We start from the raw sequence: 24,541 nt of genomic DNA, 5'->3' as shown, positions 1-24,541 counted from the left end.
AGGCAGGAAGTGTGGAGGAAGACAGGAAGTGAGAGGAGGGACTCACGGGCAAACAGAAGACCTCCTCGTCTGTGGACCGTCGTTTCTTCATGGACGACATCTGGAGGCCATGGGAGACCTGGCGGAAGGCTGAGGTACAGAGGACCAGAGGTCAGAGGTCACGGGCGCACGGCGTCGCATTGGCCTCAGCAGAATGAAGCGAGATGGCCACCAAGCAGGCAGGACAGGAAGGAGCGGGAGGACGTGGCGGAATGTTCCAGGTTCACAAGGTAAAAGGCCCCTTGGTTTCTCTCTCTTGAAAGTCATTGGTTGGGGCTAATTAGCATTAGCTGAGTAGCACTTTAGCATTAGTATAGTTGACATCATACCCTGGGGGAGACTTTTACTTTCTGAACCTGGAGTTTCCACCGCTGTAGAGCAAGCATGCTGTGTGACTGATCATGTCTGTAAGCATGCATTAGCATGTGTGCAGCGTTAGCGCGTGTGTGTGAGTGTTAGCGTACGTGGCATGCGTCCATGTGTTAGCCTAGCCTGTGTCAGCGTGTGGGTGTTAGCATGTGCGCAGCGTCGTCATGGGGTACCACTAGTCAGCGAGCCTGTGCCTTCTTAGTGTGTATATTGTGCAAAGTGCTTGTGGGCATCTTAGCCTTCTTCAACGTCTGTGTGCCTGCTACCAGCCTTCTTAGCGCATGATCAGAGTGCTAAGAAGCGCGTGCGTGGCGCTAAGCGGCTGTGTGCGAGCTGGCCGCCGTTGGCAGCAGAGCAGTGAGGAAAGCGTGGTCCCGGCCCCTCCACCGCAGCCCCCAGCGCTACTTACGGCGTTTCGTACCGTCACTGCTCTTTGTGACGTCCGTCACCTGCTGCTTACGGATGCTATCCTCGTCCGCCTTGCGGTCGCGGCCCGGACACGCGCAGATCCTTGCCTCGAAGCACCGGCGGCCCAACACCTGACCGCTGGAGGGGAGGGGGGGGGTAGGAGGCGAGGGAGACCAGGGGGAGGAGGGAGGGAGACACTGTGGTTAGAAAGTGATAAAGTGGCAGCGATAGGACACAGATGAAGGGGAGAGGGGGCGAGAGAGGGAGAGAGAGACACACAGAGGGACAGAGAGAGAGAGAGAGAGAGAGAGAGAGAGAGAGAGAGAGAGAGAGAGAGAGAGAGAGAGAGAGAGAGAGAGAGAGAGAGAGAGAGAAGGCCAGAGACAGGAGAGAGAGAGCGATAGAGAGACTAAGCACTGCAGCAGGCTCCTCTTACTCTCTGGTCTCCAGGGTGACGATGATGAGGATGGGTCTTCGGTTCATCCCGCCCACACAGCTGGAGTTGCACATGAAGTTGTACAGGATGGTGGTGAACTCGGTGCCCACCTGGAGACAAGACGGACGGCCAGGGTTATGGGGGTGGAGGGTTGAAGGTGGGTGAACCACACCTACTAGAAGCTGACTGCTGAGAGTCACTAGTACTTAGCATTGTGTAGCATCTTATCCTAGCTATCTTTGTTGTGTACGGGGAATGGGTTAACCTAGTGATTGTTAGTGCTTGGGACTTGGTTCTAAGAACATCCTTACTGTACCGGCAGCGATATATTGTTGTTTCTTCTGACTAATGTACTTCTTGTAAGTCACTTTGGATAAATACGTCTGCTGAATGCCCTCAATGTAAATGTAAATGTAAATGTATTACGTCAGAGTGTCGTGACGCGGCATCGAACCCGCAGTCTCTCAGGGTCTCACCTGCGGGGGTTCGTAGGGCACCAGCACGCTCTGGCGCCCCGTGATGGAGTCCTCCATGTACTGGGCGTGGCTGTTCCCCTCCACCCGGATCAGGTGACTGGGCGGGGCTATCTGACCTGGGGACGCGAGGGGAGGGGCCACGGGTTAAAATGGCCGACAGTACACAAGACGTGGAGAAGTTCTCCCTGATGATGTGATTCTGAATCCACTGTGAGTCGCTTTGGATAAAACTAGCGGCTGCTTAATGACTCAATAGAAAGGTAACATATCATCATGACTGCACAGAGTTAAATCTATTTTATTTCAACTGAATTGACACCATCAGTTTTAGCGGTTTCAATGCAAAGGTATAGGTGAGTCTGTGAATGCTCCACCTGCCCCTTAGTGCCTAGTGGGTGTTTAGGGTTAAGGTTAGGGTTCATCCAGTATCTATGGTTACCGTCGACCGGTGAGTATCGGCCCCTCGACCCGTCTCGGTTCCTTGTTACGTCTCATCGTACGAGCAGAACAACAGAACTGAGTCCGTCGGGGTGTTTTAACAGACCCTCTATACTTGATCACATTACATTTTTGTTACTTATTTTTACATATTTTTATTTTTTACCCATCTATCTATTTACTTTATATTGTATTCTTGCTGTTATGTGGCTGTTGAGGTACCAAACATAATCATTTTACTCTTTGTGTACTTTTACAATAAGAATGTAATTCTTACCGTCGTTGAACTCGCGGCTGAGCTCGTGGTTGGGGCAGCGCTTCACCACCTCCGTGACGTGCTCCGCCTTCTTGTAGACCGGCATGGCGCGGATCACCGCCCCCTGGGGGGGGTTGGTGAGCACCTTGATCTGGATCGGACAGGTCTTGGCGATCTGGCAGTACAGCTTCTTCAGTTCCGTCGAGTACTGCAGTGGGATGGGGTAGGAGGAGGAGGAGGAGGAGGAGGAGGGAGATACACAGGTCAGTCCAGGAGTACTCACAACGTCTGACTCCTCATCAGAACCCTTGATCATCATGGGGAGCCCAACACCCCATCACCAATTTAAAATGATTTGCCTGTATGTATGTATGCATGTATTTATGTCAATTATGACACCCACTGCACTCTTGATCACCCCAGGAAGGAGGGATCCCCCACTCTGCGTTCCTTCTCAAGATCTCTTCCTTGCTATTTAAGTGAGTTTTTTCTTGCCCTCTGGGGGGCTAGGGTAAGTGGCGTGTCATAAACACATGGCCTGTTAAGCTCTTTGAGACTGTACACTTCCGCACCATCCGTCCCCTATAGAGTAAAATCACGTACGGTTGTTTGTGCCATAACCCTTAATAACAGTTTGGTGGTTTTATTTCAAATAAAAGCTCTAGAAGGATTGATGTGGAGCATGTGAACCGGGTCGGAGGAGGAGGGTGAGTGGATGGTGGAAACACCTGGAGACGAGGCAAGGTTTACCCCGAGGAGAAGGAGTTAAAAGACTGTGATTATGGCTTTAATGAACACACACTCACTCACACACACACACACACACACACACACACACACACACACACACACACACACACACACACACACACACACACACACACACACACACACACACACTGTGTGCATGCGTATGTGTGAGTGTGTTGGGAGCACTTCAATGGGTTTTCCTGGGGCCTGGAGGACTTCCGTGGAGGGTCGTAAAGGGAGGAGCGAGGGCCCCAGCAGGAGCAGTTAAACTGGGCCTGGCTCCAAGCTCAGAGCAGCCGCTCTCTCACCTCCAGCCCACCCTGGATCAACCCCCAGTTCACCACCATTCTGCGGACGCTTTCATCCATGATGTCATCCAGGAGCATTTCGCGGTTAGGAGTAGGATTGTCTTAAGTCTTGCTCATGGATGCCTATAGGTGTGGGCATCGTGGCAAATCGAACCCACCCCCACCACGGCTGGGAGCCAAACACCCTAACCACCGGGCTTTCTCGCCCTGGTTCTGGAGCTCCAACGTCACAAACGAGGGTCCAGCGGTGGGGAACGAGAGCAGGCGACTCTTGAACATCTAGGTTCTACTTTCAGGACGGAACGTGGGGGGTGTTCTGTGTAAAGTATAGGAGCGGTTCTCCAGAGAACGTTGTTTCCACTGGAGTGAAGGAGTGGTGAGCAGATATAAATCAAATCTAAATCAAAGCAGTTTGATGAGCAAACAGCAGATGGAAAAGTTTCTTGGATGGAGTCTTGGGGTTTGGCAGTGGTTTGGAAGGTGTAGGTAAAGGATGGCGTGTGTGTGTGTGTGTGTGTGTGTGTGTGTGTGTGTGTGTGTGTGTGTGAGAGTGCGTGCGTGCGTGCGTGCGTGCGTGTGTGTGTGTGTTGGAAGAGAAGAAAGGTATTCTGTGTACACGGACAAAAACCTCCCTGGGGCTGCAAGAACAATACCACATACATTCCTCCTCCTCAGCCCTGTCCTGGGGGGAGGGAGGGAGAGAGAGAAGGAGGGAGAGAGACAGAGCGAGATGGATCATCTGCGTGTGTTCTTCGTCTTGATTCTTGATATTACACAAGTCTGGCACTACTGTCTAGCGACAGAACCTTTATTGGATCCAAACCCAGCGAGCCCCGGTAGAACCTTGGGGTTCTCCGTTGGGTTCCAACCTCCTCCACACCAACAGTGTGTTGCACGGAGATCTTAAGTTATTCAAAACCACATTTCCACAACTAGCGTGCCTGTCTCAGGAGACCTCATTATAAATTGGTTATGTTAATGTAAATTAACATTAGCATGATAATTTACATAAACCGTCCATAAAGTTCATCGACATCATTTCCTTTGCCCTTATTTAGTGGTATTTTACAGGTTTTAAAGTTTTCTAGTTTTATTTGGATTTGCATTTGATCTCATTCTGTCCTGGACGTTAATTTAATTAACATCAACGCGTTAATTTACATTAACGTCATGTTCCACCAACAGTACAAGGTACCGCTAACATCAGAGACAACCATTTCAACGTCTTTACCAGTGACTCCGACTCTCACTCTTCCTAAGGCCTACAGTGGAGGTCTTTAAAGGAGATCTTGATTTGAATTCCTTCAGATTCTAATCTCCCGCACAAAAGATCTCTCGGCCAATCAGCGGCCTCAAGCCCTCAGGGACAGGAGCAGGAGTTATGCTTCACGTCGGTTGGGATGGCAGCTCCGCCCAACCTTTATCAAAACTAGAAACTCAAGTGTCCAGAATGTTCATCCACATCATTTCTATGACTCTTATTTAGTATTTTACAGTTTATTTGTGGACTGGATTTAATTCTACTTCGGTCCTGGACTTTCTGGTGTGACACCAGAATTTCTATCTGGGATTCACGAAGCACCATTTTATTTCATCCATATTTCTAATTATAAGTTTATTGCTGTACAACTAAACTGTAGAGTCATTATATATGAAGCTAGATTGTTTACTATTACATTTCAAAGGAGCGCTTAAGCTGGTTTAATTAATTTTAATGATATCCAGTCCAACCAGTCTCGGCTGGTTCAAACTGTTGCAAATTCATTCACACGAATGAGGAAGGAAAGAATCTAGAGGAGTTGTCTTTTGTCTTCAGAAGAAGTGACACATATACGGTTTGAACTTTACATAATTTATAATCATGTATTTACATTATAATCCATAATGTTAATCCATAATGTGGAATCACTTTGTACATGATTCGATTCACTTTGTATCATGTGTATTTGACACATACACACACACACACACACACACATACACCCTGCTGGAGGGCTCAGGTTGGTTGTCACGGTGATCTGCTGGTCTTTGGTCAAAATCAAAGCAGCGTTCCCCAAACCATGTTCTTTAAAAAACAAAAACACCAAAGATAAATGGGTGCAGTTATAGCTGTCACCCCCTCTCCCTCCCCCACACCTCCCCCCTCTCCCCCACTCATCCCTGTCAGTCTGCTAAATGAGGTGGGGAACAAGTGGAGAGAGAGAGAGAGAGAGCGAGAGAGAGCGAGAGAGAGAGAGAGAGAGAGAGAGAGAGAGAGAGAGAGAGAGACATGGAGGGAAGTAGAGAGAGACAGAGTGGCGGAGAGATGTAGGGATGTAGAGAGAGAGAGAGAGATATGGCGGTATATCAGTAATGTTTAGATTATTAATTTTAATTACACAGTGTTGTTGCAGGAATAAAAGAAGAATTTAGTTGGGAGGAAATGAGGCCAGGGGCACATTCCCATTATCATTACGAACTGGGAGCGCACAGGGTTGAGTAATAGCATGCACACCCTGACCTGCAGACACACACACACACACACACACACACACACACACACACACACACACACCTGGCCAAGCCCACAGACACACACCAACACACACAGTGTCAAACACACTTACAGACAGACACACACACACACACACACACACACACACACACACACACACACACACACGTAGATGAGACACACACATGACACATGCTGAGGTTAACCATCCCAGCCCTGCAGCTACAAACTTTGAGCGCACCAAAAAAATGCATTGGCTGCTGCTACCTTCGTTTGGAGCTATGTGTGTGTGTGTGTGTGTGTGTGTGTGTGTGTGTGTGAGAGAGAGAGAGAGAGATTGACAGAGTGTGTGTGTGTGTGTGTGTGTGACGTAAACGTGTTTGTGTGTGTGTGTGTGTGTGTGTGTGTGTGTGTGTGTAGCGAGGGGTGGAGGGGACGCCTGACTGAGCCCTGTAGTAGATCAGGACGGGGCGTTCAGGTGTACTAGGTGTAATTAGCTGCCATTCATCTCCGCTCACAATGAGAGTTCCACACGGCCACACGCTTGTCCAGAGATGGATTACACTCCACAGGGAGGAACACTTAAACACCTTGGAAGTGTCTGGACACTCGGCTAGTGTGTGTTTTACATTTTTTTTTGTATTTATTATATTTGTATTTATTGTACTCACTCAAGTGTCCATAATGTTCATCGACATCATTTCCATGACCTCGATTTTGTAGATTTGTATACTCTTGTTTTAATTTGTGTTAACTGGATTACATCTCTTCTGGACTTTCTGGTGTGACACCATGAGGGTAACCAACTTAATGTGTTGGTTATTGCTCCATGATGCCCACATAGTCACATTTTTATACAACGCTTCTCTTTCTAACTTTATGAGTGCTAGCAGAATGATTATCTCCAAAAGCACATCCACAAGGACTTCAGTCGGGCCTAACAGGCGACTACTCTCCTGGAAAAAAAACTTATACTTTGCGTTTTTTTTACAACGTGTGGTAGACCTGGCCATCCCAAACACACCGAAATCACGATTCCCTCCGTGATCCACACAACAGACACGTCTACACAACTCCTGAACTTCTATCCTCGTGGGCACCGTCAGAATGTCCTCAAACGGTCCTCACAAACACACAGATATCTCCGGCCCCTGGACATGCGATCCCAGCACTGCCCTCCCCTCCTTCCCGTCAGTGTGAAACCCACCAGGTACGCTCGCTGTTCCCTGTAAACGTGCGTGTTCACCGCGCACGCTCACTTTCCTTTTTTGCATATAAGCCCCGCTCGTCGGACGGCTGTGTGTGCGTCGGGGAGGCAGGCTGGGACAGGCCCGTTCTGGCTCCTCAGCCTCCTCTCCTGACAAGACGCTGCGGGCACATGCAGCACTCAAGCCCTGACAAACATCCAAGACCTTAACCAAGCGGGGCCCGGCGCCTCCGGTCTTGTTCTCTTCATTCCTGACAAGTCGCGTCTTGCCCTGAGCTTCTCCCGAACCTGTTTAATTCAAACAATAATCCCCCTTCCTTCTCCTCCCTCCTCCTCCTCTCCCTGTTTTTTTTTTCACGGTGTGGGAGAGACAGGATACACACCTGTTTTCCCCGAGCGAGGGAACCGACTGAGATTTACAAAGAAAAATAACCTGATTTCCGAGTGTGAGACGATTGTTCTGTGCTTTTCCCACAAATCGGCTGCAGAGAATTTGTTTCGTCTCTTGCGCTGTGTGCAGGAGTGGAGGAGGAAGGAGCCGAGGTTGTTAACGACTGACAGCTTTGCGGTTTGTCTGGAGACTTTACAAAGGGCCTGTTATTGTAGGGAGTAACCAGCGGTAGCTTGGCCCTTTGTCCCACCTATTGGCATCAATAGATGGAACTGTATTTCTGTACAGGGAGGTGAAATCACTGCTGTGTACATAACACAAGCCTGCCTTTGGCTCGCTGACAGAAGGCGCTTCATGCCACAGTTAGTAAGCTTTGCTTCGGAGCAGTGGGATCAGGGTGTACATTTTGTGCTCTTGTTTACATGCTTCATACAACAAAATTAAATTAGTGGGGATAGACGTTTACTCCATGTTTCATACTGCCGGGATGGCTTCAATCTCAATTATTACATTAAGGCCTTTTATAATCTTTATAGTCTTTACAATATTCTTCTCTTAATGACTTTGATCCCATTTTTCGACGCTTATCTTCCAACCTCACCGTGTGTAAAACATAGACCTGTTGACTGAGAAGCCCTGGGATTCAGCGGTGTGAAGCCACCAGCGTATATTAGTGTCAAAAACAGGCTTTTCCGGAAACTATTTTTGATCTATGCTTATCATAAAAACATCTTTAGCTCGTCCTTTGTCCCCCCCTATCCCCTCTGGTACTTTGTCTCCCCCCCGCCCTCCCTCCCCCCGTCCCAGGTCTGAGGGCTTGTATCTCAGCGCAGGACAAGTCCTGACACGCTTTCTGACACAAACAAGTCTCGGCTCCGTCTCGTGAGGCGTGGGACGGCCCGCAGATGTTCCAGAGGCAAGCTGCAGCTTGCTTCCTTTCCCTGTTAACACTCCTCTCTTTGAGCCTCTTTCAAGCATCCCCCCCCCCCCTCCTCCCTCCTCCTCCTCCTCCTCCTCGTCCACCTCCCTCCCACCCCTCCCTCCTTTGGGGCAACGCGAGATACGACTCCCCAGCTTAACCCTGGGAGACGAGGGAGCGGTGAGGGCCGGGCGTGCAGAGTTCAGAGAGGAGGCACGCCGTATTGACTCAGGTATTATCTGCTGGTCCTCCATCCATTACAGTAATCCCCCCTGGCTGGGGACGGGGGTCCCCGTCGGGGCATTCCTATGGTCGACTGGGGGCCTGGTGGCAGTTAATACGCTCGGCAAACACCCTTCAGACGCTCTGTGGCCCCCGCCTCGGAGGCAGCACACAATGGCCGCCTGCTCGGCAACACCTCATTGGTTTAGCAGAGCAAAGAGACAAGATGGAGGAGGCCGAGGGAGAAGAAGGGGAAGAATAGCTGAAGGGGGATTCGTGTGCACTGACTAAATAGTCTGAGAGTAATATGGTCTGTGAGCAGGAGCGCCATTCACTGACGTTAAATAAATAATCCACAGGATTAAGGGTGGGAGCCCTTCTGGGAAATGCTGATGAATGTGTGTGTGTGTGTGTGTGTGTGTTTGCTCACGGTTTTGTGTGCACATGTGATCATGTGTGTGTGCATGTGTATGAGTTTCATGTTGTGTGTGTGTGTGGGTGTGTGTGTGTGTGTGCATGTAAGTATGTGAGTGTGTGTGTGTGTGTGTGTGTGTGTGTGTGTGTGTGTGTGAGAAGTGTGTGATTGTGAATCTTCAGTGTGTCATCACAGGTGTATGTGTGTGTGTTTGGGTTTGTGTATGTGATTGTTTCATACGCACAGTTGTGTGTGTGTGTGTGTGTGTGTGCATGTAAGTATGTGAGTGTGTGTGTGTGTGTGTGTGTGTGTGTGTGTGTGTGTGTGTGTGTGAAGTGTGTGATTGTGAATCTTCAGTGTGTCATCACAGGTCAGGTCACAGGTGTGTGTGTTTGGGTTTGTGTATGTGCATGTGATTAAGTGTGATTGTGTGTCTTTAGTGTGTCACTGGTGTATATGTGTGTGGGTTTGTGTGTGTCACAGGTGTGTGTGTGTGTGTGTGTGTGTGTGTGTGTGTGTGTGTGTGTGTGTGTCACGGGCAGGTGAGGCAGGTAAGAGCTGAGGTGTGTGTCCAGGATTAGGCGTGTCTCTGGGCGAGCAGCCATCAAACGGCTCTCTCCGCGGGGAGCTCAGCCCCTGTGGAAGACCCAGCCGGGCTTCAAACGGAGGGGGAGCATTAGCCGACTGCAGCTGGGGAGGGGGCCTCTTCAGCGGGCTGGCGGGCTAGCGCTGGGGCCTAGCGCTGGGGCTCTTGTAGCTACTCTGCTGGGATTAAGGAGGCTTGGGGCTCCTGATCTGCCTCAGATCAGGTGTTCAGGGTCTGAAGAGGAGGAGCCAGCCTATCACCAGGCTCTGCTGGAAGCCCCCCACCCCTACCTCCCCCCATTCTTTCACAGTTGACCAATCAGCATTCAGATCTAAACCTTCCCTCAACCTGCTTGTCTAATAATTAGGAGGATTTTCGTCCCAGGACTGAATTAATTATTATGCCAAAATCTTTGCATATTGTCAGACTTCAAAGGCTTTGTTGTAATAACACATCTATACAAATCAAATCTATAATTTAATTAGATTCAACAATGACTCAAGGAAGCAGGGAAGATGAAAAGTCTTCCTCCTCCTTCAACCGTTTTCAGTAAAAAAAAAAAAAAGAATGTCAGCAGAAAAAAAACGACAACAATAAAAGCGAGACGTGGATAATCGTCCCGCTAAACGGCTAGACCGACCCGACCGGTGTTGCATCATGTGTTTTGACTGAGTCCCCTTGCATCTATTATGGGATGTGAGCACAGAGTCAGAGAGCCTGGGCGTGTGCCTCACGCCCTGCGCTCTTACTTTGAAACAAACGCGTATTAGACACACTTCAGAATGAGAGGGATGAGCTCTGCGTGTGGGAATTAGGTGAACGTGACAATCCCACACTTAGAGCGGCCAGGCGGGGGACCAGCCCTCTGAGGTACACCTGTTTGCTCATTACCACGCCTGGCTATCAGAGGGGAACCTGAATAAACATGGTACTTTTTATATTTGACTGATAGGTGCAGAATTTAACACAGAAACTGAATGAGTCTCTTGGCTCCAATACCTAACAAAATTAAAATATAAATAGAATTTTGAAACCCTGGCTGTGGACTAATTGGGATGAGGGACTGAGTGGAATAAGTCACAAAATCCTGACTATGATTTACTGAAGAGACACTGGCTTTGCTTTTCATATTTTTAACAGGTTAGATTGTAAAATCTCAGAAATTAGTTAGAAATTATTACTAATCTGAGACTGACTTGCAGTTTAAACCGTCTAACCAGGGCAGTTTGTGTACTGGTTATGTGTACCGGTTATATTTGGTGACCACGTGGTCGGAATTATCCCACGTCATTCATCGTTAACCAAAGGGAGCAACAGTGTTCGTGTGTGTGTGTGTGTGTGTGTGCAGTATATTATGTGTGTGTGTGTGTGTGTCTGCACAGAAACACACTGACAGGTGAAGGCGGGCGGGGCAGTGGGACTCCAGGTGTCGCTGCTGGCGCTGTCGCCCTTAATGACAGAGCAGCAGATCTGGTTGTGTTGCTTTTCACATGGTGACACCTAGCTGCAGGGGCCACCACCACACCTGGCCCTAACGAGGGGCCCTAACAAGGGGTCCAAACAAGCGGTCCTGACGAAGGGTCCTCACCCTGCCGACCTCTGTGATCAGCAGAGAGGAGGGTTGACCTCTGGCCCGGTCTCCGGTGACTCCTGACCGGAGTGTCTCACTGACACTCTGGTAGGGGCGACAGGTAATCATCTCAACTTAGAGGTAGGTGGGGCGATGTGTGACCAAGGATATCTGGGAAATCACGTAGGTGGATGTGGTGGATGAGTAACACTTTGTTATTGCAACTATAGAAATTCTGTTGTATTGTTTTTTGTTTTGAATTTTTCCATGACAGTAAATGACGAGCTCACGATAATGATATTAATAATACTGATGACAGTACTGGCAGCAGGGGGCTGGTCTCCCTCCCTAATCTCTCTCCCAGAGCAGGAGGGAATGAGAGAGGAGATGCCCTCAGGATGTCCCACCTCTCTCGTCTAGTGACATCGTTCCCTGCCAGATGTGGTTGTGCAACGACTGCTCTCACACAGATCTCGCCCAACTCTGCCTGCAGCGAAGATCCAGTCAAGATAAGGGCGTCACGGATATCCAATTCATCTCCCTCAGCGTAAGTGCTGGAGAACCATGGAACCAGAGGTCGCCGTTAATGACCAAATGATACACGTTATTCTCGTTCTCGTTTACTTTTACGGGAAAGAGGGAAATACTAGTCGAAAATTCGGTGGAAGTTGAAAGCAATCGGACCTGGAGAGATAGAATCCCATGTTCCAGTTTTTTTTTACTAGTACTGTCAGTGGATACGGGACTGTAAGTTAATACAGTGAGTTATAACAGTACAGTGAAATAAGCATCACAAGGTTGGTGTGACGATCAAGGAGGGGAAAGGTTTTGATGCGGATATAAACGTACATAAAAATACAAACTTACCTGGAACCAAACGCCCCCAGGTGAATCAGTCTTTCTGACTCACCCACCTCCACACTTCAGGTGATTAGTGTACGTAGTAATTATAAGTATGAATAAGTGAAACAGGCATGAAGAGGTTGTCTATGTATTCCACGGTTTTCCCAACAGCGTTTAAAATATTGCGTTTGTTTTACAAATCATGAAACTCAATTCTGCTTTACTTCAGCATTCATTCAATGTCCCATGTGGATGAATAAAGTATTCACCTCCTCTAATTTCATGAACAGGTCAATTAATTAAAATTATTTATGGTCCTACTGGTGTCTGGTTATAAGCCCTGTGGTGTATGTCTTGATACAGAGAGAGAGCGAGAGAGAGAGAGCAAGAGAGAGAGAGAGAGAGAGAGAGAGGGATAGAGAGAGAGAGAGAAAGAAAGAAAGAAATAAAGAGAGAGAGACAGAGAGAGAGAGATGGAGAGAGAGCGAGAGAGACAGTGACAGACAGACTGGTGTACTGGTGTACTGGTATACTGGTGTACTGGTGGCCTGGTGTACTGGTGGACTGGTGTACCGGTGTACTATCGGACTGGTGGCCTTGTGGTCTGGTGTTCTGGTGTACTGGTGGTCTGGTGGTCTGGTGTACTGGTGGACTGAGCGCCCGCGCCGTCTCTTACCGTCCAGGTGGCTGACTTGGCGGTACTGGACTGCTGGAAGGAGACGTCGAAGGTGTGGGGGCCGGCGTAGTCTGTGTTGGAGGGGATGGCGGGGGAGGGGGAGAGCGCGTCGAAGGTGGAGCTGGGCTGGGAGTAGGGCGAGGGCGCCGCCACGTTGTTCTGTGCGTGGTCGTTGGTGTAGGGGCTGGTCGACGTGGAGCCGCCATTCTGGATGCTCTGGTCCATGCTGTTGAGCAGGCCCAGGTTGGTGTACTGCGACTGGGGAGGGGGGGAGAGGGGGGAGAGGGGGGAGAGGTAAGTCTCATTACAGGAGTATCTACAGAAACTGTGGTCGGTGACATCATCCACCGGTTAAAGAGAACACAGAGGCCATCTGGAACCCGTGTTGGTGAACACATTGTTCTGGTTCAGTTGTAAATGACAAACACAAGGAGGCAGACAGGTGAGTCATCATTTAGTCAACCTGATCTAGAGCCCAAACCGGACGGGTTTAATGAGGTTTAGATCTCTCGATAGTTTATTTTAAGAAAAATATGTAATGTGCTCGAGGTTAGAAAAAACGGTTTGGGACCAAAACCAGTTCTGACCCTCAGACTGATCAATCCATTATGGATTGAATTGTACCAATAAAAAACATTAGAAATAAACCATTAAACTCTGATAAAGCTACACTGGTGAATCATACAATCTTTGACTTCAGACGATTCCCAAACGATTCCAAAACACCCCTGCATGGAGAACCCCTGTTCCCAAGCAGTCCTCCCAATGCAAACCATCCAGACGGGATCACCAGGAATGAGATGTCCAGGCTTCAGGACGTGGACGCCAGCGGGCCGCCGGCCAACGCCTCACAACATGATGCCCCTCCAGTCCCCCCCATTCCATTCCCTTTATAAACGGCACATTCCTGTGCAAGGTGCCACATCTCTCTCTCTCTCTCTCTCCCTCTCTCTCCCCCTTTCAACCTTTCTCTCTCCCTCTCTCACCCTCCCTCTCTCTCCTATCTATTCCAGGCTTGGCCGGCCACAGCTGCCCCCCCGCACCCCCGCCCCTCCACCAGGTGCTGGTGGACTGACCGCCGAGAGATGCACCGAGCATCAGGTTGTGTGTGTGTGTCTGTGTGTGTGTGTATGTGTGTGTGTGTGTGTGTGTGTGTGTGTGTGTATGTGTATGTGTGTGTCGGATGTGGGAATGACAATACAAAGTGGGGCGCTAATGGTGTTTCTGTTACAAAGAGAAAAGACCCCTAGACAGGTGCTCACAGACACACACACACACAGACACACACACACACCTGAGAGGTCATTTAAGTCAACTGCTCCATCCTCCTGGAACAGCCACAGGGTAGCTAGAGGTGTTGTGTTGCAGTGTGTGTGTGTGTGTGTGTGTGTGTGTGTGTGTGTGTGTGTGTGTGTGTGTGTTTAACCCTGCGAAACAATGGGAGAGCAGCTTAGCCGAGTTGGTCTGAAGCAGGGAGCAGACAAGTGTTTGGTGAGCAGAACACACACACTGACACACTCACACACAACTTTGCACACACACACACACACACACACACACACACACACACACACACACACACACACACACAAACACAGACGGACAGACACACACACACACAAGCTCGATGCGGATTAGGCATTTTGAGACACACGCTCGCTGACAAAGGGCCGATGACATCACTAATCTAGAGCAGGCTTACGCTGGGAGGCCTGTGATGGGGTTGTCTGATCGGGGAGCAGGGAAGAGAACACCTCTAAAGATAATGAAATAAACCCAATGACAAACCTTGGCCAAATTCCCCATCTGGGATTCAAAGCACCTGAGAAATACAGAAATAAACGTCTTTCCAAAACAGAAGAAAAATACAGAAACTAATGCATAGTTGCCATTTTGGAAAGATGTTGGGCTCTTCTAATTTCTTCATGTGGATTCAGATATGTTTATGACTCCTGCCCGAATACTTTCAAACCAAGTAACTTTTCAGACTTGTCCATCGCAATGTAATAATAAAAAACAATAAGCAACTGAAAAAACTTTAATAAGAACTGAAAAACCAAGACGGATGTTGAGTTTTTCAGTTGCTTATTCCTGGATCTGTTGAGTCAGCTGATGATGTCACCGTGGCGCAAGACTCACCTGAGCCTCCACGCCTCTCCGGCCAAACACTTCACACCCACACCTTCACCCACCCAAACACACACATTCAGACCTTCACCTATTCACCCAACCACACGCACAAATTTGCACTCACATGTTCTCCCAAACACACGCACACATTCACATTCACATTCATCCAGACAAATCCATAATTCATCCCCTGTCACAGACTGTAAGGGGAGAGTTGTCTTGCTCAAGGACAACCTCAGCATTTCTGGCCAGACAGAACAGGGAACCAACTACCACTCCCGGTCACATGCTGCCCTACCCAGCCGGCCTAAGGTATGTCCACATCTCCCATTAAACCCGGTATAGGAGGAGCGCGGCGTGCCTGACATTCTGCCCTGATCCCTGCCCTGGCACCCCTCGCCCCATGGCCTGGCACCAACACACCGGGACAGGGGCTGGGCGTGGTACCCACAACCTGACAGCCAGCCCCGGAGCCCAGGATCAGTGTTTAATGGACTGGAGGCCACTTATACACCAACAGAGAGAGGGAGGGAGGGAGGGAGAGAGGGAGAGAGGGGGGAGGGAGATACTGTAGAGAGACAGAGTGAGTAAAGAGGAGAGAGAGAGAGAGTAAAGAGAGAGAGAAAAAAGAGAGAGAGACAGCGAGAGAGAGACAGCGAGAGAGAGAGAGAGAGAGAGAGAGAGAGAGAGAGAGAGAGAGAGAGAGAGAGAGAGAGAGAGAGAGAGAGAGAGAGAGAGAGAGAGAGAGAGAGAGAGAGGTGGCGGTTGTGTTCCCTGGTCCCTTTCCTTTAATCATATCTTATTCCCCCGCTATACAGCAGCCATTTAATAAGCACCCTGGCTGCTCCTAAACATTCCTGACGTTCCCAGTTCGGGACGTCAGGGAGATGAACAGAGGCGCTAAAGCCCCCGTCCTGACGTCTGGACAGCCCTCCATAGAGCTGCTGAAAGGCGGACGGCTTCTCCTTTGTGTGCAGCCTAGAGCGCTATGCTGCAGCGAGCGTTTTGTCCGTGTCTCCGAGAGATCCCAGAGCACGCAGGCACGGCGCTCCCAGATGTTCACCCGCTCACAACACAAACAAAAACAGGAGCGTGAGCAAGCCAGGCTCATTCAGCGAGAGGTAACCATGGTGATGCCGTAGCGACTACTGTATGGTTGTGTGGCATGACGTACATCGACCACGCACACATTCCCCCTGGGTGGTCGATTGGAAATGTCAAGGAAAGGAAAATTCTTTCAAACAATTAAAATTCACTAGGTGTCTCAGCTTCGGACCTCATTGAGAGGACCAACAGTACCCTCTCCTCCACTAGCCCTACCTCCACCACCACCAGCAGCTCTCTCCTCCACTACTTCCTCCTCCTCCACCACCACCTCCACCACCACTTTCCTCTCCTCCACCACCACCTCTCTCCTCCACTACTGCCTCGACCACCACCACCACCTCTCCTCCACCACCACCTCTCTCCTCCACTAGCCCGACCTCCACCACCACCGCCTCTCTCCTCCACTACTTCCTCCACCACCACCACCACCACTCTCCTCCACTACCAACCATTTAATCCCCTCCAACACAAATACCCCTCTCTCCTCCACCCCCACCTCCTCCTCCTCCTGAACCTCCTCCTTCTCCACCCCCCCCCCCCCCCACCCCCCCCATCGGTATACGACAGGATCCTGAGCAGACCGGGCCCTTAGGGGAGGACTAGCTGTCTGTCGGGGGGGGGGGGGGGACAGAGGTGGGGCGGGGCGGGGGGGAGGAGGGTGAGGGAGGGAGGGGCTGTGATGAGTGACCAGAGGGGTGGGATGCATTAAAAGCTCTGCTTGAGGTGGGGTCGGGTTGGCTGGGTGGGGGAGCGGGGTGGCGGGTGGGGGTCTTGGAGCTGGATTGAAGATGGGTGCGGCTAGGGACGGGTGGGGGAGGAGGGAGGGAGGGAGGGAGGGGGTGGAGGGTGGGGGAACTTCATAGCTGCTGGGGTGGGCAGAGCAAGTGATTGTATCAACACCAACACAGCATTAAAAGCAATTACGACGTGTGTGTGTGTGTGTGTGTGTGAGCGTGTGTGTTAGTGTGTGTGTGTTTATATGAGTGTGTGTGTGTGTGTGTGTGTGTGTGTGTGTGTGTGTGTGTGTGTGTGTGTGCGCGTGCATGTATGTGAGTGTGTGTGGGTGGGGGCAAACACAACAACAAAACAACACAAGTCCTCCACATTCTAATGACCATCAAGGCTCCCTGATGACTGGGGGGGGGGGGGCTGCTGCTCCCGGTCGCGGGGGGAGGAGGGGGGGAACCTGATACCCCAGACACAGGGAGCGTTGAGGTGGACCCGCCACTTAAACCACCACCACCCCCGGCCCCACTGCCCCCTCCACCACCTCCACCCCCCAGGTCCACTCACCACTCAACAACTTAAGAAGACGGCGACCCGACACACCTGCTATCTGCAGCCTGCAATCTGAGCCGTGGCCTCGCGCCCCAGGTTTACGACCCGGCCCAGACCCCGCCTCGCGCACAATAACAGACCAGCGCAGGGTACCATTAACATGGTAATACTGGAGCTGGATACGCACCATTACCATGTTAATGCCGGGGCTAGATACACACCATTAACATGTTAATACCGCTGCAAAATAGACACTGATACAGTGTCATTGCTGATTCTAAGGAAATACTTTTACTGTGTTAATACTTCTACTAAATAAACACTGTCGTTATGTTAATACTGCTTCTAAATAAATACTTTGTTACTCTGTTAATACTGCTACTTAATAAGTAGTATTGCTGTGTTACTGCTACTGTCTAAATACTATTATTCTGTCAATACTGCTTCTAAATTAATACTTTTACTCTGCTTATTCTGCTACTTAATAAATACTACTGCTGTGTTATTGCTACTGAATAAATACTAATACTTTGTTAATACTGCTACTTAATAAACTCTTTGGGGATTGGACTGCCTCACTACCTGATAATAGCATAGTTAGTAAATTAAAACCTTAACAATCGAAAATGATTTTTAAAAGGAGAGACTAAGTGTCTGAAAGCACAAGCACACACTGCCAACAGCCACGATGCACCAGCAGGCTGGGTTATAATAACATCTGGGCGGTGGGGAGAAGACCCAGCCAGTGTCTCTGGAGGTGTGGACCAGCAGCCCAGAGGCCGGGCAAGCTGACCCCAGAGGGCTGCAGGCGACTGGGGGTGTCAGAAGACAAGCACCCCCCTGACACAGTGATGGACGGGGGGAGCGGAGGGAAGGGGAGGGAGTGGGTCCCACTAAAACATCCCAACAGATTCCTCTCCTGTCGTCTTCCTCCTCTTCCTCCTCCTCTATGTCGTTAATGTTATGCTTGTTGGCTTTCTGTTTTTGTTTGCTGCTGCGATGACACAGCATTGAATGTAAAAGTGGAACAGAGAACGAGGTGTTTAGACGTAGGCGAGGAAAAGCACGATTTTGAGTTTGAAGCCTTGACATCAGATCAATTTGTCTGGCCAGACTCTAATCAAATCAATGCTCCTATGATGTTTTTTAGTTCTCCTCTGAGAATCCATTCCTTGTTTATGTGGAACGTTTAATATACGTGTGATATAACAAGCGTTGATGAATAAATGCTCCTGAAGGAAGCAATGTTTGCTGTTGTTTGTCAAAAAGTGAATTAAGACACAATCTGAAAAACCTTCAACAAAAATCAAAGTTTAGTGTTTCCAGTGAGATACAGAGTGTTCCTTCCCTTATGTGCCAACTCAAGCCCAAGTGAAAGCCCAACATCTCAAATGTCATCACAACAAGATGACAAAATAGGACTCTGAGGTATAGTATTCTAATTATTCGAAACAGAAAGTCTGGAGTCAATTGGGCAAAAGGTGATGTTTCATAATTACGAGAATTCACACCCAGATCAGATATGATCACCACTCCTATTGCGTCTCATTTAGAGATTTAAAACCATCCATATATTGTTGTTTGTTTGTGTATTTGTGTGCGTTGACAACATGCTTCAGAATGATGTCTTGACCTTTGTGATTAGAGTGTAACCGCCGGCAACCATAAATCACAGCACAGGCCTACCAGATAGACGCCATTTTATAGAAAGCTACTCTTAAAACACAGGTTCCAGCTGTTGACATTCCCCAGTTACCTGCATTCTCACTCACACTCACACACACACACAAAAGATGCATGCCCATACACACACACACACACATTAGATGCATGCTCATACACACACACACACACACCAAAGATGAACGCCCATACAGTGTGACTGGGCTGAAACAAAACAAGAATAAAAAACATCTCAGAAGCGAACCCCTGCACTCGTTTTCACTCTTTTTCTCAGACTTGAATTATTTTATCAAACAAAAGTGAATTACAACATCACCCATCATCATTTCAGTTATCCATTTTAAACAAACCATTTGTTTTCCATTAAAAAAATATATTAATATATAAACGCCATTTGGTCGACGATTTCTTCAAAATCCTCTTTCAACACGACGGTCTACAACTTAGCACTGGGTGGCCCCCCACGTGTTTCAAACAAACCATTAACCACGTCCGAAGACACAACATCCACCAAGCAAATCAAAGCTCCCCAACTCCTCCAGACCAGCTGGCTCTCCCTGGTCCTCGCCTAACGAGGCTCCCCTGGACCCAGTGCCTTCACTCGGGGAGGCCTTGGAGGATAGGGCCCGGAGGCCGGAGGGGCTGGGCGGTCGCGGGCCTTACCTCGCTGTAGGCTGCGGTGGAGCCCGTCTCCAGGTACAACATGTTGGCGCTGAGGTTGAGCAGGGCGGCCGCTGTGTGCTCGACCGGCTCCAGGGTTCCTCAGCTCGTGAAGCTCACGCACCACCAGGGGACCAGGACTTCAGACTCACCGACCCGGGACCAGGACTAAGGACTCACGAGGAGCAGGGAACCAGGACTACAGACTCAGAGGGGCCGACGTGTGGAAAGAAACCTCTATGGGGGATGTATGGGAATGTCATATATACTGGGGGACCAGGAGAAGGGGATGACCAGGTAGGGGGGCGGAGTCTCGGAGATGGCTTGTTCCACACACCTTAGAGTCCACACCCATCTCCCTGGAGAAGCTGCCTCCTTAACCCACCTCCCCCACTGCCGCCTCCTCCTCCACCTCCTCCTCCCTGTCCTATAAGCTCTTCAGAAGGTGAGGTGGCCCGCGTATGCAATCATTCTAAACTCACGCCCTGCGACTCTTAATGGAGAATTTGGAGAAAAGCCCTGCAAGCTTGCAACCGATACACACAACGCCCGAAGCTTATTATGCAGTGTTCCTACTTTGATGCGTTCATTGTCCTGTGCGTTCATTAGCAAAAGGCAAAAGCTTAATCAGAAAACCAGGAACATCGCCTTGAAACCAACACGATTCCCCCCAAAAAATAGAGCGCAAGACAATCTTGTCTCACGGCATTCCCTTAACCATACCCTGAAGATTCAACTAAATTAACGGTTTCTCTCGTAAATCAAAAGCGGCGTCTTTAAAACTCACCACGGGTTGCATCTATACTCCCTGAAGTTAAGATGCATGATTAAGAGACAGACTCTGCAGGTGACTCACCTGAAAATTCTTTACAAGCGTTCAAACAGTGGCTGCAGCCCCGCTACTTAGCATAAGAATCGCTATCTAACAACTTACCTGCCCCCTCCCAGCCCCAGGCTATCCCTTTACAAATGCCCCCCAGACAGGCTGCAGTAGGGAGCTTGTATGTATCAGAGAGGACTTGTAGCTCTGTTGTGGAAACACACATTTGGTGTGTTGAAGTGCAGCAGGCTGGCTGTATCTACTGTCTCTACTGTAGTCAGCAGGGCTGAGAAGATACAGAGACTTCTGGAGGGGATCCCTAACTTCAGACTATAAACTCAACCTATTTCACTCAAAGACCTAGTTAACTTTACCAAACCTATTTGGTGATGTAAAAGAATACTACATTTGTTTTTTCTATCCAAATAATTTAAAAATATTAAAACGAACAAACAAATCTATTTTACGTATGTTTCATGTCACTATTTACAAATCCTTTTTATTTTAACATTCACCACATGAACTGCTCTCCAACTTAAAGGTAGATGTTATCTAGACATTGCATCTGCTGGGTGGGGCTCAGGGGTTAGATAGTGCCTGCACAGGTCACATGACCTCTCAGCAGTAACTCAACGGCGTTGTCCACCATAACTTTCAGTTATTGCTTTCACTACTTTTAATATTTTTGGTAATTCTTATTTTCATATGTTTTGTCATCTAACTGGTATGTTTTGCATCTTGATATTCTACTACTATCCTATATTCTCCCAAATAATAACCCATCTGTGATTCTTACAATAAAAGTTAAATCTATTAAAATAGATCTGCAGGAGGTTATTTTCTGAGAAATGTGGATTTCTCCACGATGGGAATGTTTCTGAGATGCGTTTTGTTTTATTCAGGTTTTTGTGGAACCGGAGAATGGTTGACAATGAGTCCAGGTAACGGAGAAATCCCATCTCACTCGGCCGTCACTAAAGCAAACGCTGGTGTCAACACAGGAGGCTGGAGCCGGGAGAGGCCTGGCAGACGACAGCGAAGGAGGAGGGGGAGCAGGAGGAGGAGGAGGAGGAGGAGGAGGAGGTCTGAATGAACCCAGAGAGGAGCGCTACAACCACTGCCTGGCAAAATACAGGCTAGCAGACCCACAGGCTAGCAGCCATACAGGCCAGCTGCCCCACAGGCTACTAGCCCCACAGACTAGCAGCCCCATAGGCTAGCATCCCTACAGACTAACTGCCCCATCCCGCGGTCAGATGGATCTGAAAGCTGTTAGTGACCCAGGCCAAGCCCTGACCTCCCGGTCTCAGATGACATCCATACATTAACTTCTTATATTAGGTCTTCTGAAAGAGACTACAGGTAGAGAGAGAGAGCCAGAAGACCTTGAATCCTGATAAAAAAATACTTGATATGGTCAGCGTGATCATGATATGGCAACTTATTTGAAATGAGAGAGAGAGACTACAGGTAGAGAGAGAGACTACAGGTAGAGAGACAGAAAGACTTGATAGGGTCAGTGTGAATATGATAGGGTGTCATATTTGATATGAAGACGTCTGTGGATTCTGTTAATCGCTGTGCACTAAAATGGATCCGGAGACAGGAAGACTGTCACTGTTCCTCAGAGTGTGTGGATGTTGCTGAAACGGGGGTGGGAGTGGGGGGGGGGGGTGTTTGAATGCTGTCAGTGACCCAAGCAGAGCTCTGACCTGCAGCCACTGTCTCCAATGACCACCCCGCCCAGATGGGGCCCCGGGCTATAGGGGGCCCCGGGGGCCGGCCCGCACACAAAAGCAAAGCAACATTTTAAAACGGCTCATTCTGAAAGCTTTGCAGCGAGCCCAGACCTCTGTGAACACCTAGCCTAACCTCTCAAAGGTGATAATTAGCAAAGCTAAACAAACTTCTAATTATGTTGAAACGACGGCGGCAGCTGGCTTGAAAGGGACTTAGGGCACTAGGGGTCATTTTATGGCCTGCGGTTTCAATAATGCTGTTGGTTTTAGTCTTCTGAGCATTGCCATCATCATCTTTATTATGATGGGTGTTGTTATTGGTGGGTGAATAATCAAATATGTGAGGGACAGAGGATACTGTGATTGAAGTTACTCCTGTCAATGTCAAGTCCTGTACATTTGTCTGAAGTTAAGGTTTACTCTGGTTAATATTGTTTATATTATGTTGAATATGCATTCAGCATATTTTGCATTTCATCCTGTAAATGCGAGAGAGAGAGAGAGAGAGAGAGAGCACGCGAGAGAGAGAAAAGAAAGGGAGAGAAAGAGAGAGAGAGGGAGAAAGGTAGAGAGGGAGAGAGAGAAAGAGACTACAGGGAGAGAGAGAGAGACTACAGGTAGAAAGAGACAGAGAGAGAGAGAGAGAGAGAGAGAGAGGAACAGACAGAACCCTGTCCGCCCACACCTGGAACATGTGACTTCCTGCCATTGCCACAGCGTAGGAGACAGGATGTGGGGAAACCTCACCTCTACAAGTGGAACTGTCATGACAACTAACATGACATCACTGGTAAATAATGATCGCTTACCACTTTAATAATACCTCTTCTTTACTATTAAATGTGGTATATTTTACCTATTTTTAATAGATCATATGTGAAATAGGACTAAGAAGTCCATTTTAAAGTCCACTTTAGATTGATTGATTACATTTGAAAAAACAATTAAATATGTAAAATAGGTGAGAGTCATCCAGCAGTTACTGAGTGCCTGCTACCTGTTGTTCAGTTAATGTACACCTGACAATAAAACATACAACTTGAAACAATTTCAACACTGGATCTACCCAAGTAATGAGAACACTTGACATGAACATGAAGAAAGCTCACTAGACCCATTCAAAGTGGGTTAAACAGCTGTCGCTCACATTTAAACTATGGTTCCGTTATACACATAGATTCATATAGTCTGAAGGATATCTGGCTTGACTCTGCAAAAATAAGTGATTGATTAATGAAAGAAACGAAAACTCAACAACATAGACACCACAGATAGTAGAGAGGAAACTTTACAGAGCCTTCTCAAGGAGCTGTGACGAGTTGACAGATGAGTGGTTGGTGAGCCACCGATGAGTGGAAATCTTGGTCAATTAGTCTTTCCTTCAACAGATTCAGTTATTTTACGAGGACACCCTATATGTTCATCTGTATTACCCCATGATCATGATCACATTATAAAGATCACCAGCAGAAACTAAATTACTTTGTTTTGCCACTTTTGGTGGAATCCGCTCAGGATCACAATGCAGAACCATAAATCCACAACAGAGACCAAAAACCTAAAGACCCACAGTCAGACAGGTATGCCAGCGTTTCAACAGTCTAAAAGTATCATTTGGCACTAAATGTACACACTTATTGTATGTTGTACATCCTGGCACCAAAAAAATAGTACTAAGCATCGTGTCGCATCTTATCCTAGCTAGCTTTGGTGTATACAGGGAATGGGTTAACCTAGCAATTGTAAGTGCTTGGCACTTGGTTCTATGAACATCCTTACTGTACCAATAGAGATATATTGTTGTTTCTCGCTTTGGATAAACGCGTCTGCTCAATGCCCTCAATGTAAACGTAAAAGTAGATCGAGTCATCTTGGTCTTAGTCAGCTATCTCTGTGATCGATTCATCATCTCAGGAGCGATGACTCGGTATCCAAAAAATTGTTTGTGAGTGACGGACGGGGCCACACCCTGCTTCGACCACCTGAACGGAAACGGTTGCGTCAGACTGGCGACTCTGGCGATGACAGAGAAGGCCGGGATGTTTCCGAGAGCTTTTGCAGAGTTTATATCTGTTTGTATATTCACACAGCTCCAGGGACGCCCGCGGTGTGAGGCTAAGACGCCAAACACAAACACGTAATTAGATCTCTGGAAAGTGGCTTCACCTCCACTCTATCGCTCTGTCTCTCCCCCCTCCTCCCCTCCCTCTCTCTCTCTGCCCCTGTGTGTGCTGAGGAAACAGTGCCTCCCAGCTGAAGTCTTATCTGAGCGTTTAATCTGCCGCTGGGTGGAATATAGCGTTTCTCCTGCCACTGTTTCT

At 48.6% G+C, this 24,541-nt stretch overlaps 1 protein-coding gene across 4 annotated transcripts in view; it reads right to left on the bottom strand.

Annotated features, from left to right (window-relative positions):
• tp63 (tumor protein p63) overlaps positions 1 to 24,541 on the bottom strand; it is a gene marked incomplete at both ends in the record, with an annotated part of 38,953 nt that overhangs the window by 6,521 nt on the left and 7,891 nt on the right. The window contains 7 exons of one of the 4 annotated variants that reach the window (XM_084473361.1): positions 47 to 129; positions 818 to 954; positions 1,253 to 1,362; positions 1,729 to 1,844; positions 2,444 to 2,630; positions 12,804 to 13,061; positions 19,665 to 19,706. In XM_084473361.1, coding sequence (XP_084329487.1) covers positions 47 to 129; positions 818 to 954; positions 1,253 to 1,362; positions 1,729 to 1,844; positions 2,444 to 2,630; positions 12,804 to 13,061; positions 19,665 to 19,706 — 933 coding nt within the window. Of the gene's footprint in view, positions 1 to 46; positions 130 to 817; positions 955 to 1,252; positions 1,363 to 1,728; positions 1,845 to 2,443; positions 2,631 to 12,803; positions 13,062 to 19,664; positions 19,707 to 24,541 lie in introns of those variants that run through there. The other 3 variants (XM_084473362.1, XM_084473359.1, XM_084473360.1) reach the window with 3 other exon arrangements.

Source organism: Micromesistius poutassou (genome assembly GCF_964030765.1).
Source record: "Micromesistius poutassou genome assembly, chromosome: 9".
In the NCBI taxonomy this organism is placed as follows: Eukaryota; Metazoa; Chordata; class Actinopteri; order Gadiformes; family Gadidae; genus Micromesistius; species Micromesistius poutassou.
This window is presented reverse-complemented; position numbering and strand designations above follow the sequence as displayed.